This window comes from Protopterus annectens, chromosome 3.part0, assembly GCF_019279795.1.
Source record: "Protopterus annectens isolate FY-2018-M chromosome 3.part0, PAN1.0, whole genome shotgun sequence".
NCBI classification, from domain to species: domain Eukaryota; kingdom Metazoa; phylum Chordata; order Ceratodontiformes; family Protopteridae; genus Protopterus; species Protopterus annectens.
In genome coordinates, this window is record NC_056731.1 from 925532674 (window position 1) to 925547979 (window position 15306).

Here is a 15306-nt window from a genome sequence, read left to right on the forward strand (position 1 = left end):
CCTCCAGCATGTTCTGTTAATTGTGGTAATGAGGTTGTGATCTCTGGAGTGTGTGGCATCGGGGATTGGGATTTCTTTAGGTGTAGCATTTCAAGTAGGGCTGGGTTGGACATGGCTTTGTAAGTCAACCAGAGATCACCTCAAAGTAGATAATAAGAGACTTAGAACAGCTAAAGTCTGTTGAGTCTGTCCATGAAGGACATATGTTTAAGGCCAAGGATCCTTTTTGTGAGGTACTTTTGTGGCCTCTCCAGCTGTTGGATGTGTCTGGTCAGGTACATGCCAAATGAGGCACTATATTCAATGATTGGTCTAATGAGGGATGAGTAGAGAGAGATGATGACCTCTCTCTTCCTGGATGAGAAACCTTTGGTTATAAGATGTGCTACGTAGAAGGACTTTCTGACACAGTGGCAATGTGGTGGTCAAAGGTGAGGTGGCTGTTAACCTGGGTGCCCAGATCTCTTATGGCCCCCTTCAGTGTTCAGTGGGCTCCCATCAACATGGTAATGAGTGGGAACTGAGTTTTTCCAAGGGGGATAATAATGCATGTTTTGGCATTAAGCTTCAGGCCACAGTTCTGACACCAGTCATTGGTCTCAGAGAGGCCCTTTTGTAGGATGTCTGCATCACTTTGGGAGTTGATAATGACTCCTAGCTTGCAGTCATCAGTGAACTTGGTTAGCCAGAGTCCTTCTGTGTTGGCCTAGACTTCTGAGAAGTAGACGGCAAACAGAAGAGGCCCCAGGACTGAGCCCTGTGGGACTCCACTCGTGACTAGTCGAGAGTCTGATTTGGAATCCGTAATTTTCATTCTGTGAGTCCTGTCTGTGAGCCGATTTGCAACCCACCTAGTGATGTAAGGATTGATGCCTAGTTTGGTTAGTTTATCAATGATACCTGAGTGTGGAATGGTACCAAAGGCCTTGGCCAGGTCGAGGTAGGCTGTATGCACTGCCTTAACCTCATCCACAGCCTTGGTGATTGCCTCAAAGAAGTCAACCAGGTTCAGCAGGCAGGCTCTCCCCTTAACAAAGCCAAACTGTGTGGGGTCAATAGTTTGGAAATTGCCTATATCTTTGTTAAGCAGGTCCATGAGGATGTGCTCCATAGCTTTGCATACCAGATTCGTCAGGCTAATAGGGTGATAGTTCCCAGGGTCTGCAGTTGCTCCCCCTTTATGGAGCGGGATGACTGTAGCAGTGCATCATTCATTAGGGACATAGCCTGAGGTAAGGCTGTGATTGAACAGGGCACACAGATGTGGTGCCAGTTCATTTTGTAGCTCATGCAGGATGCAGCCAGGAATATTATCAGGTCCCAGGGATGCTGTATTTTTGGCTTTGGACAATGCAGCTTTTACCTGTGCAGCAGAAATGGTGTTTACCAGGCTTTCTTCTAGTATTGTCATAGGGCCCTTGGGGGGAGGGGTAAAGTTGGTACTGAATCTGTCGGCCAGTATGTTGGCTATATCTGTTGGCTCAGTATAGGAGGTGCTACTGTGCAATAACTCAGAGCAAATCTAGATATTGCCTTGGAGGTTTTTGATATAGCTATAGAAGGCTTTGTGGTTGTTTTTCGTGTCAGCCACAATTCTGCCTTCATAATTGGCTTTAGAGAATTTGATAAGGGATCTCAACTTTTTGTTGAGACTCATAAGGGAGGTTTTCCAGTCTTCTGACTTCATTTCTTCCTGCAAACATTTCTTCCTTCTGTCGTAGAGTTTACTGATGGCTGGAAACCACCAGACTGGCTTCCTTTTTTGGAGGAGGGCATCTTAGTTCTATTTGGCATGGCAAGGTCCATGCATTTGTGTACATGCTCGTACAGTGCATTGGTGTATGATGCGGCAGTCATGCAGCTATTTTCCATTGGCATGGGTGCTGAGATGTTAGCCACCTCTGTTTTTAGGAGCCCAAAGTCAGCTTTAGAGAAGTGTGCATCTGTGTGTGTGTGTGTGTGTGTGTGTGTGTGTGTGTGTGTGTGTGTGTGTGTGTGTGTGTGTGTCTCTGTGTACGTATGTGCATGTGTGTGCGTGTGTGCGTGTGTGCGCGTGCGTGTGTGTGTGTGTGTGTGTGTGCGCGCGCACACACAAGTCTATGTGTATGTGCATGAATGCAACTGAATGAATGTGTATTGTTGCATCTGTGTGTGTGAGTGTTTATATATGTACCTGGATGGTCGCACTGAAGGACTATGGGACAGAAGTATAGAGAAGCAGAGAGTGTGTAAGGGTGTGTGTGTGTGTGTGTGTGTGTGTGTGTGTGTGTGTGTGTGTGTGTGTGTGTCTGTGTGTGTGTGTGTTTGTGTGTGTATGCGCAAGCATATGTGTGTGTGTAAACATGCATGCAGGTGTGTGCGTGAGTAGTGCCATGAGTGGGAACATGTCAGTAGGTGCTTAAATGTGTGTATGTCTGAGAGAATATGTGTGCGTGTATGTGTGTGTGTGTGTGTGTGTGTGTGTGTGTGTGTGTGTGTGTGTGTGTGTGCGCGTGCATGTGTGTTTACCCCAGTGGCTACTTGATAGGGGATGTTATACAGCAAACCCACTATTGTGACAGCTTTACTTGACTCAGTCTCCCCAAATAAATAGTAGAGATGGCATGCACACACACACACACACACACACACACACACACACACGCACACGCACACCTATACAGACACTTAAAGTCACAAACCCACAGACGCACACAAAGAAAGACACTCAGTCACACACTCATGCATGAAGACATGCACACATCCAGTGGCAGCACACTCTCCTTCCATTAATAGTGTTAGACAGCAGCTATTCAACATACACAGAGAGACACACATACATACACTCACAATTAACATTTACCTACTTAGAATCATAGCACTCAACCACACACTGTTCTTGTAGGGATATACACAAAGACCCACAAACTAATTATGTGGCTTGACAGTCTGAACAAAGCCAAGTTGCTCTACCTCATCTTCTGCAGATACCCATTGAAGTGCATAAGGTGCACATAGCTAGTGTTGCAGGCATGAATATGCTTTGTTTACTGTCCCGATGAAGTGTATAAGGTGCACACAGCTAAAGTACTGCAGGCACTTATATGCACTATTTACTCTACCACTGAAGTTTATAGGGTACACAGAGCTAAATTGCTACAGGCACTTATACACTTTGTTTACTCTCCCATTGAAGTAAATAAGCTGCACATAGCTAAAGTGCTGCAGGCACATATACTCTTTGTTTACTGCTTTGCACTGCTCTTGCATAGTACGGATGGTTATCAGTCAGAATGACTGGATGGGAAATTATAAATTCACCACTGGCTTAGCGCCCATGTCCCTCATGGAAAGGGGCAACAAGTAAATGTCCCAACATAACCTTTTGCTGCACGCTTCTTTGTTACTCATATATAAAATAAAAGGCAAAAATACCATGGGAATGTAAGGCTAGACTTCTTAAGATCCTCATAGATCAAACGCCTATAAACCTATGATTCACTGGATTATGCAAAACTCCTTGTAGAGCAGTACAGTGGAATGCCGATGGGACTGATTACCAAAGACCACTCACTCATACTACTGCATTTACATGCAACCCCAAAAACTCTCAATGCTCAGTGCAACAGAGTTTCTCTGCTGAGTAATGAGGTGTATATGACTTGCCAAGCCATTGTGTAGTACTCAAAACTTCTTGCAAGTCTTTAAATACCACACAGGTTATCTAGAAATTTCAGGGCTGGAGATTTGATAAAAATCTGTGAATTTCAGACTTCTCTTTTATTTAAGGGCTGTTCATTCCACATACAAAATCATAAGCAATTACAGAGTACTATCTAATTTAGTTACTTGATGCATTTTGAGCCACTGGGAAAGGCTGCTTTAATACCATAGACAACCCCCATTGAAATGTCATTTCTACCCACCCATAATGGTGGGTAGGCCTGTTATAAGGCATAATCAGCCTATCGTCTATGAGGGCAAACTCATACATGCTCAGCTTTAGAAGCTTCAGTTTAAAAATAGCCCAGATGAGTCAGCTCACATTTTGTAATGTGCAGTCTTTAAATCTAACACGTAGGAACTTTAGTGTTGGAAGTACCAGATGTGGTGGGTAAATGTAAATAAAATGCATGTGGTTACCTTATGCAGTCTCTTAAGATGCCACTGCCAGCCAGACTGTAGGATGGTATATGGTGTGTATTTTTTCAGCCAGTATGTGCGTGAGTGTGTGTGTGTGTGTGTGTGTGTGTGTGTGTGTGTGTGTGTGTGTGTGTGTGTGTGTGTAAGTGTATATAGGTTTTCAGTATTGCACTGTATGCATCTGACAGCAGTGACCAGAAATATATTACATTCACCATTACTTACACATTCATTCATTTGATCAAAGTCAGACATTTGAGGTGCACAGAGTAAATAAAGTAGTTATAATTGGTGGATACACCTGTGAGTGTGTGTGTGTGTGTGTGTGTGTGTGTGTGTGTGTGTGTGTGTGTGTGTGTGTGTGTGTGTGTGTGTGTGTGTGTGTGTGTGTCTTTCTACAGGGTGTTGTAGTGGAATGCCCTGAGTGTGTCTGAGAAAAATCAGCTGAACTACATTACTAAGTCCATTTTTATGTATCTATTCATTCCTTTCATCACAGTCAGTCATCTTAAGTATACAGAATCAATAAACTGGCTGCAACCAGTAAGCACATCTATACTGAATATGTGCATTTGTGTATGTGGGGGGGCTGCAATATTTTGCACTACACGTCCCTAACAGTATTACATTGGCAATTATTTGTGTATTTATTCATTCATTTGATCACAATCAGATATTTGAAGTGTATGCATTCATTAAAGTGGCCTTAAATGGTGGACATGTATGTGTGTGCATGTGCGTGAGTGTGTGCACATGCATTCATGTACATGCACAGAGGGGATGTAAAAGTTTTCAGTGTATGCATCTGACAGCAAATTTGCTCAAACCCATTATTAAGGTCATTATTTATGCATCTGTTCATTCATTTTCTCATGACTATACTTTTGAGGTATGCAGAGTCAATAAAGTGGGTGTAATTGAAGTGCTCAGAGGCAATCTATGGATGAAATTGCTTGACCTCTGCTGTTATCTGATCACAGTTAAATAGTCATTGATCTACCTAAGTAGAAATAGCATGTATCTGAGTAAGACAAGCTCAAATACATCATTGTGGCAATTAATATTAGTCTTTATTTGCTCACAATTGGGCAATTGAGGTGTACACAGTCAAAAATGTGGTCATAATAAATGGGCACTGAGGCAGTCTGTAGAAGACAGTCAGGCAGCAACAACCACTGGTATTATATCCAAGAATAAATAAATAAACATACAGTTGTTAAAATAGAGTATGAAGACAAAAACATACTGTTGAAACAGTGGTCTTAAGCTAGGACTTAGAGGGTAAGAACCCTGATGATTGGCTACAGTAAATAGATCACTCTAAGTAGGAACATGGGGTGATGTCAAACTCAGAAAAAGAATTAAAGGGTATGCAAGAAGAACAAGCTACATTTGGAGGACAACCTCTGTCTTACAGCAAAGACTCATAGAGGTGCCCAACTTCAGGATAAGGAAGGAGAGTGAGATGATATAGGCACTGGTGGAAGCTAAATGTGAGATGAAAATGAGGACTTTAATAAGGAGAATGAATATCATTGAAACAGTCCTCATAAACTTGGAGGGAAAGGAGAAAGTAGGTGAAAAGCAGCTAATGTGTAGCAGTTACCTTAGAATAGTGTTGTTCCTATGGAACCTTTCAAATGATGAACAACAGTTTACTATTTCAGGGCTCAGTATGGGGACTGAGGGTATTCAGCACATTTGTGCCAAACCTTATGCTATGGCTACCAAATAAACTTAAACCCTGATTTACAGACACATTATAAGATCACACCAACTACTAATGACATGAGTGAGTAATAGGTAAGAACGTATGATCATATTCCTATGTGGCACACAATAGTTTGCAAACTGGGAAGAGAGCTGACATCAGTTTTTTTGTTCACTAAGCCTTTGATGTTCTTTGTTTTCCACCCCATAACTGAGATGGATCATGCTGGGGATGATAAACCCACTGTTATGCCACATTCCATTGTTAAGACTCATAAAGTACTCTTATGAGGTAAGTACGTGTTTTTCTGTTCTCCAAAAGAGGTAAGGAGACATAAGCTGGCACTCAATCTGCCATCATGAATAACAGTAGAGCCAACATTTTTTTATCTAAGTATGTCAGCAGTGCAACTGATACACATGTTGGACTGAACAACTCTTTCATTGAAGATGTGAGCTTTGATTTTTAATGGCAGTGTGGGAGAACTTTATATTTCCTTGTTGCAGCCTGATGTCTAATAGAACCAGACTACAGTAATCATACCAAGAATATTGTTGGCTAATCCACAGAAGAGGTCAGCCTACAAATCTTGTTATATAAATGTCACAATAGCATTAGCAGTTGTTTCGATATGCAGCTTACAGTCATATGTTTGCTTGTTTAAAATAGCAATTGGATTTTAATTTGCAAACCACTATTACCTTACAATTGTTGGTGGAGAAATTACAAGTTCAAGACTTGCAGTCTTCAGAAAACCAATACTGAATCTGTGAACAGGGAGTCAGAAGCTTTGGTACCATAGAGGTTTTCACTTTCTCTGGCATGGAATGATCTTGCAGGTAATAAATATAAGTATCTGGTAGGAAGGGTGCGACTTCCTATGTCAGGGAGAGTGAGGGTGTGAGCCCTCCCACTAAATTAGTTTAATGGTAGCACATTGAGTTTTGATATTCTCTATTTCATCTTTAGTATCACATTTTATTTTCCAAAGCAGCAGGACTTTCTGCTATGGGTCTCACACTCCCAATAGGAAAGCATCTTACACAAGTAGATGTGCATGCACTCATACCCCGACCTGCTATGGGTCTCACACTCCCAATAGGAAAGCATCTTACACAAGTAGATGTGCATGCACTCATACCCCAACCTGCTATGGGTCTCACACTCCCAATAGGAAAGCATCTTACACAAGTAGATGTGCATGCACTCATACCCCAACCTGCTATGGGTCTCACACTCCCAATAGGAAAGCATCTTACACAAGTAGATGTGCATGCACTCATACCCCAACCTGCTATGGGTCTCACACTCCCAATAGGAAAGCATCTTACACAAGTAGATGTGCATGCACTCATACCCCAACCTGCTATGGGTCTCACACTCCCAATAGGAAAGCATCTTACACAAGTAGATGTGCATGCACTCATACCCCAACCTGCTATGGGTCTCACACTCCCAATAGGAAAGCATCTTACACAAGTAGATGTGCATGCACTCATACCCCAACCTGCTATGGGTCTCACACTCCCAAAAGGAAAGCATCTTACACAAGTAGATGTGCATGCACTCATACCCCAACCTGCTATGGGTCTCACACTCCCAATAGGAAAGCATCTTACACAAGTAGATGTGCATGCACTCATACCCCAACCTGCTATGGGTGTCACACTCCCAATAGGAAAGCATCTTACACAAGTAGATGTGCATGCACTCATACCCCAACCTGCTATGGGTGTCACACTCCCAATAGGAAAGCATCTTACACAAGTAGATGTGCATGCACTCATACCCCAACCTGCTATGGGTCTCACACTCCCAATAGGAAAGCATCTTACACAAGTAGATGTGCATGCACTCATACCCCAACCTGCTATGGGTCTCACACTCCCAATAGGAAAGCATCTTACACAAGTAGATGTGCATGCACTCATACCCCAACCTGCTATGGGTCTCACACTCCCAATAGGAAAGCATCTTACACAAGTAGATGTGCATGCACTCATACCCCAACCTGCTATGAGTCTCACACTCCCAATAGGAAAGCATCTTACACAAGTAGATGTGCATGCACTCATACCCCAACACATACTTATCTATAGCATTACTTATCTATGCTTTCATGCTATTATAAAATAGAGTTAACGATTCCTGCAAGTGTACATCATTCACACCTTTGGTTCATGTTATTTATCTTGCATTTCCTTTGCTGTTCTCCTAACCCACACACCTACACACAGCATTCTTGTTAAGGCACACCTCTGGAGAAATTCATGGTTGTAAAAACACAGCTTTAGGTCTTCATCTGTGTAATCTATGAAGTACTGCACTTGAAACACTTCAAATGGTTCCTGTAATCCAACTCTCTGATCCTACTCATGCAATTATTACCATTTTGTTTATGTAATGACATTTGTAATCAATATTTTTATTAACATACAACACGGTATAAAGGTAAGACACTCACTGAAAATCATGCAATAAATTAAGAGACAATTAACTTACTTGATCTAACCCAGTAGACTCATCAGTGAAGTCATCAGGTAACAGGATTAGCATGCTTGTCTCATCCTTCAGGTATGGAAGTTCAAGGATGCTAAGGTGAAGTTCACTGATGTAGTTGTACCTGAAATCTTCTTCTAGTTTCATCATCTGCACCTTTACTGTGTCATTCTTTAAAGCACAACATTGTACATCTGTTAACAGTTTATTGTGCTAATATTGGCACATTGCATGTAATTAGATCAACATCATTAACAATATATAATACAATACCTGTCAATCTAGCATCAAGAAAATAATGGATAACAAGCATTTTAAATATCTGTTGACAGATACTGAAGTGTATAGTCCATCAAAATGGCAGACTACTTATGAAATAGTATGATAAAATACAAAATGCTTCTGTTCATTTTTTTTCTTAAACTATATGTTTGCAGTATTTTTTTGGCGTATAGATGCCAGGGATGATGAGGAACAAATGAATCTCAGTAGATGATGTAGGGCACCTGAGTCACTTATGTGGTTCTTATACCATAGATGTTTCAGCTACAGCATGCCACAGTGATGCAGTGGTTAGCACCAATATCTTAGTAAGCCTGGCTCTCCAGTTGCACATACCTATGTGTCTGCATGGGTTTTCACTGGATGTTCCCATTTATTCCCACTTCCAAAATATGAGTCATAAGTGAACTGGTAATCCTCCAAAGTCTGCATTGTATGCATACTGTATGTGACTGAGTATATACGTGACGGCTTGGCACCCTGTTCAGGATTATTTTTTCTGCCTTCAATGCACTGACTGCCAGTATAGCCCCCCCTGGCTTCATACAAACATACCATGAATTATATTAAGTGGGTTATGAAAACATGAATGAATGTATTAATTAATTAATTACTTCATTTATTCATTAAATTAATTAATTTAACCACATATAAGAGCTTTGTGGCCATATAACAAAAGAGCTCCTAAAATGATGACCACTTGTAAAATACCAGTTTTAAAAATAAAGAACTCTTTGACTGTGATTCTCAGCTAACAAACTTTAACTGTGAAGCTACATGGACACATACAGTAGATCTACTAGAATCATATTTCTTTCTAGAGTCTGTGAGTGTTTTGTCAAATCAAGAAGATTAAATGCATCCAAATTGTAACCCTGAACTGCAGCTAAGGCACAAGTCCAGAAAGCTCACTACATAATGATTTACATGCACAAAGCAAATTGTGCACTGCAGAGGGCTTGCTCTTTCCCAGCATAAAAGTGACATGATCATCCTACCATTGGCACATCATATGTACGTACAGACCTGTCATCACTTACATTTTCAAGGCTGCCAGCACAGTAGCCAGAAGAACTGTATTTACGCCCATCTATGAATTTATTCTGGTTTAAAGGACTCATTACTGGAATTTCATATTACACCATATGGGAGACTATTTAAACATTTCAGGATACATTGAATATGGAATGTCTGTTTTAGAGTATGCAGTTTAGTCTTGTCATCACTGTAGTGTTATTTTATTTATTATTTATTTATTTATTTTACATTTGTTAACCGGGAGAGTCCGACAGGATACATGTCCATTTTCAGCGGAGGCCCGGGGAGAAAAGCTCCAAATGCAGTAAGATTCCACACCATGCACCACTCGTATATCACAAAAGTTATACAAAAGTGCATGTGATTCAGAGACAGCATGGAGAGCTTAAGTGCTTCTGGAAATAATGCAAGGTGCATATGCAGATGAGCACAGACTCTTCAGTACTCATGCATAACAGGCAAGGCATGATTTAATAAGGTCACATTTCACAGATTTGTCTGTGAACATGAAACAGTTGCTATATTGTCTCAGGATGCCCATCTCTACCAAGCTGGCTACAGAGACATTTGGAAATTGCATATCCATATTGTCCAGACCTGTATTAGGGTAGGCTATTAGGGTTTGAGGACTGCGTTTCCAGGGGTCTCTTATGGTGGTCTCTAGGTTTAGGGACTAGAGTTGAATAGTGCTAGGATATGGTATTAGTCCTATCTGATGTGCAAACTAGCTGATCTGAGCTTAATTCCACACAATGCTTCACTGAATTGCAGGTTACAGTACTAATACTAGTTTTATAGGTAATCCTGACTGTCCAAGTGCTTGTGTCTTTACAGGACACTGCCAACCACTGCTCAGTTCAAATGTGTTTAATTTAAAGAAGCAGAAATTAAAGTAAAATCTAGCTCCTGAACCTTATAACCAATAAATGACTACACTTCAAGCCCCTCTGGAGCACTTCCCAGCTCAGACAGAGCAGGCAAACACCTTCTACCACAAGATGGATGACCTTACTACTCTTAATGTAAAAGCACAGCAAAAATGGCCATCAAATGCAAGGCAATAAAAAGCAACTTATTCCCTAGCTAAATTTCCCCTCTACAAGGCAATTACAGGACAAAACCGTTCAAGTATCAAACAGTAAGGGGAAAAGAGGATTTGTACCAGAAATGTACTTTAAATGCTCAGAAAATTGCAAAATACAAACAGTGGTCACTTTAACAGTGAAAAAACAAGTGCAATATTTCAGTTTAAGAACTTATCTTTGCCTGGATGGCACTGGATTCTGTGGAAACTGGATTCAATATCCTATACACCTTAAAGCACTGTCTCCATACCCTGGGGTTCATCTATGTGCAAATCACCTTAGATAGAGTCCTTTACCATATCTTAGCAAGCTATAGGTCACCATCTATGTCACAAGAATTCCACAACTCTTATCTAGACCTGCTGGAGGCACTCTCCATCCACCCAAAGACTGTATTCATGGGAAACTTTAATTATCCCTCTATAGACTGGGAAACACACACTGCATCTAACTTGTAGGCACAACATTTCCTAGAATTTATTAACACAAATTGCTCTTGATCAGTTAGACTGCACTTCAACCAGAGGTTCAAACATAGTGGGCCTAGTTCTCACCAATATGGGAGAGCTCTGTACCCCCTACACCCCCCACCCTGTGTTACATCCTCACTGACGAGGTTGTATCACAAGGCTGCCTCAATCTGGAAAACCCAGAAAAAGCTGTTACAGTTAGGAACTATTCTAAAGCAAACTATGTCCTATTACGCGATAGTCTGTCAAAATTCAATGCCCCACCAGTAAAGCTGCTTAAAAATGCAGTTCTCAGCAATCAGCAAACAGTACAATATCAGGATACTAGATAACAAATTGCAAAAATGGCTGCTAAAGCAGTTAAATGAAGTGCAGAAAGTAAAATAAATCTTTTATCTGACAAAGAGGGCACAGGATTTATTCAGGACCCTCTTAGAGTGTGGCAAGGATGCTAAACAGATGGAAGATCTGTGAAAATGTAGTAAACAAGGCTAACTCAAGAGCAATGCTTGTTTGCTGAGTGAGCTGTCAGTATTATGGATCTACATAAGACAACAGGTGGGTAAAGTATTTACTTAGCTTACACAACTGACAACAGCAATTAAAAGTGGAGGGACTTTATTAATTTGGTAGCATGACTTTACATACCCCAGTAGGTTGCCAAGAGGACTCTTGTGATATAGAAATTCCATAATACAAGTATCCTGGGTATCACTGATCCTACAGATGGCAACCCTATAGCATCTGGGGTCCCAGCACACTCTACATGAAATAAAGTTTCACAGTTTATTTATCCTGTTTTTGTTGCTCTTTCATGTGGAATTACCACTCGGCTTACAGGGATTTAAAGTTCCAGTTTATATCTACTATTACACTGCCACTTTCTTGTGTGGGCAAACTGTTTGGTTTACAAGGATTTATTGTTTACACTTGTGCTTGGACTTGTTTCACAGGACGTTGGGTCTGCACTTCTCAAGTTGTTGTTGTCCCAGCACAGGTGCTGCTGCTGCTGCCGATAAAAGAGACTTCAATTCCTCTCAATGCTATAAGTGACTCATAACCATCATAGTTGTAAATGAATGCTTACCCCTAACATCCAAGCTATACTGGAAGGCAGAAAAGTAATCAAAGGTAATTTCTCTGATGAACAATATATATATAATATATCACTATTTCTGCAGATGCCATGCCGATGGTCTCTTTCCAAAAAGTTGTATGGCTTGAATAGTGCACGGTCACCTGGAATGAGATTTGAGTGATTTTCCTGTTAAGTTGTTGACTGCATCCTTGCATGTCTTGTTCCTTACCAGAGGTTAGTTGTTACCCTTCATTTTCTCCTATTTGTTCACTGTGTCCTGCACAGACCACCCATGACCCCAGCACCAACACCAAGAAATGGTAACTGTTTGATATATCAAGACTCATTAGTGCAAGTCCTGGAATAACAAGGCTGGATGACTGAAAATGAAGACCTACATATACTAATTCTGAGAGTGCTTTTTCTTGAAATATTTACTTGTCTGTAAGATATAATGACCTCTGAGTAGGTATACATAAGTCTGGGGGTGCAGGGAGGCTTGCACCTCTGTAAATAGCAACTTTAAAGGAGAAAAGCTATCTTATGGTATTTTCAGTCTTTTCTGAGTCTTTTTTCAACATTTTCAGTCTCATTATTATGAGTCTAAACATTTCAGTAGAGAGCCCCAACAAAGTGGTGTATGAATTAATTCATATCCTATAATTCACAGCCTAGAAACTGTGCAGAACCTGTATGTACAAATGGGATATCAAGGCCTAACTTCTTTGATCCACAACCTGCATGAGCCTGTCCAGGGCATGCTTAATGCATGCAGGTGTACTAATGATAATCTGTAGTATATGCATGTTATCCCAGAGTGTAGACACTTGCTGATAAAATGCATCAGCAGAACTTTTCAAACTATTTCTGCTCTTGTATTTAATGAAATAAAAACTAAAATTGTATTAATTAACTCAAATAAAAGGGAATTAAACCATGACTTTGTTAAGTACTTAGTGCCTTATAATGAAATTAAATACCTAGGAATCTTACTAACTAGCAACACTAGAGAAGCAATAAATATTAACTATATTCATATACTAAGTCAAATAAAATCATTTATGCAGAAATAGAATAAGATGTTTTATACAATGGAAGATAGGTTGTATATAATTAAATCAATCATTTTCTCCAAATTGTTATATTATATGCAATCCTTTTCCATACCTCCTACTAAGAAAATTATACAGCAATACAGTAAAATGATGCGGAATTTCCTTTGGTTTAACAATAAGCCTAGAATTGCTTAATAACCATTTAAAAGGTTGGGAGAAGGGTGAAACTAATCTACCAGATATAGAGATTTATTCATTTGCATCTATTACTAAAACAGTTACTCTATTGAACTGAACTTATACAGCCAAATGGAAATTAATTCATGAATCTATATGTAATGTCATTAGTAACTCAGCCCATAAATAATATAATATAAATCCAACAAAAGTCTTTTATAATGTGATAACAGATAACATAACATTTAATAAAAGTATAAAAACAAAGTAAATAATTGTTACTGAAACAATAATACTATTTAGAAAATATATAAACATGAACCCAGATATAAAGACATGTTTTTTATATTACATCCTATAGCTTGTACACAAGAATGCATAACTACCTTTGATTCAAATGTAATTAAAGAGCTTAAAGAAAAATAAGTGATTTATTGGTATCAGATACTCAATGGCAATAGATTACTCATACTAGATCAAAGCAAAAGGAAATTTGAGTTAGATGATAAATTGTGGCTACCAGTACGACAAATAAGATAGTACATCACAAATAAGCTGGAATTGATGACACCAACTTTTAAAAATAATATTCTTAAGTTCATAGATTATGTGATACTTTTAATAAATAATACTTATAAAGGACAAGGATATCTATTCAAAATTTATAAGACACTTAAAGAAACAACAAACTATACCATTAATAGTTATTGGAATTATTATAATCAGGTTAATCAAAAAGATCCTGATAAAAATGAAAAAGAAATTATCCTTTTATCACCAAGTCAGTTCAGTGGAAATTATATGCATGGAAATTCCTACATAGATCCTTTCTAACCCCGCATAGATTAGAATGATTGTTGGGGATGTAAAATGCATACAAAAGCAGATTGGGAGCACATATTTTTTTACTGTCATTCATTGAATAAATATTGGTTTGAAATTATTTCTTTCAAACAATTGTTAATGATACTTTTCAGTTAACCAAGTCGTTAGTTTTGTTTAATGTACCCATACCACAATGTGTCCCAGAAGTGAAATATCGTTTACTGTGGACATTGCTTGCCATTGCACGTATAGCCGTAACAATTTACTGGAAGAATAAAGCACCACCAACTTTTCAAGATTTCAAGAAAATCACACTCTTCGTGTCTAGAATGGAAGTAGCAACCATAAAGAAAAGAACTGATCAGACAATATTATACATCACTTATTGGCAGAAAGTTGATGAAATGTTGGACAGAACAAACTGATCTGATTATCAGCACAGCATCTTAATACAAATTGCATATTGTATATGGAAATGTGATGTTATAGATTGTATACTTAAGCAATTGTATATAGTTTCTTTTGTAAATAGTTGACTAGTTGATTATGTTATATTATTTTTATGTTTCACTATTTATGGTTAAATCTATTTGAAGATATGGAAAATATTTTAATAAAAATTTCTTTGAGTAAAGAAGGGGTTAGTTTTTTTGGATGCTCCTAACCCCCCTCCTTTTGGACAGCAGATACAGCACATACTACACCGATCATTGTCCAGGCACATACTTCTGTACTTCTGCTGTGCGTGAAGGGATGTGATGTACTCACTGGCTATGTTCATTTCTTCATGTCCTGTACCTGCATGTATGAAGTGCATATTAGAGATGTTCCCACTGATGGTGATCCTGCAACATGTAATTAAGCAAATACTCCATAAGGAATGTGCAAGCTGGCATCAGCAATTCACTCGTGTCCCTATGGCTGGCTACTCCTACCCAAGGCCATTAATCAAATTTAGGCCACA

The 15306-nt window shown here is 39.3% G+C and overlaps 1 protein-coding gene across 1 annotated transcript in view; it reads right to left on the reverse strand.

The window, feature by feature from the left end:
• Positions 1-15306, reverse strand: part of LOC122796629 (leukocyte elastase inhibitor-like) — a 192464-nt gene that overhangs the window by 23345 nt on the left and 153813 nt on the right. Inside the window, exon 5 of the mRNA XM_044065251.1 lies at positions 8336-8503. Within this exon, the coding sequence (XP_043921186.1) occupies positions 8336-8503 (168 nt within the window). The remainder of the gene's footprint in view (positions 1-8335; positions 8504-15306) is intronic.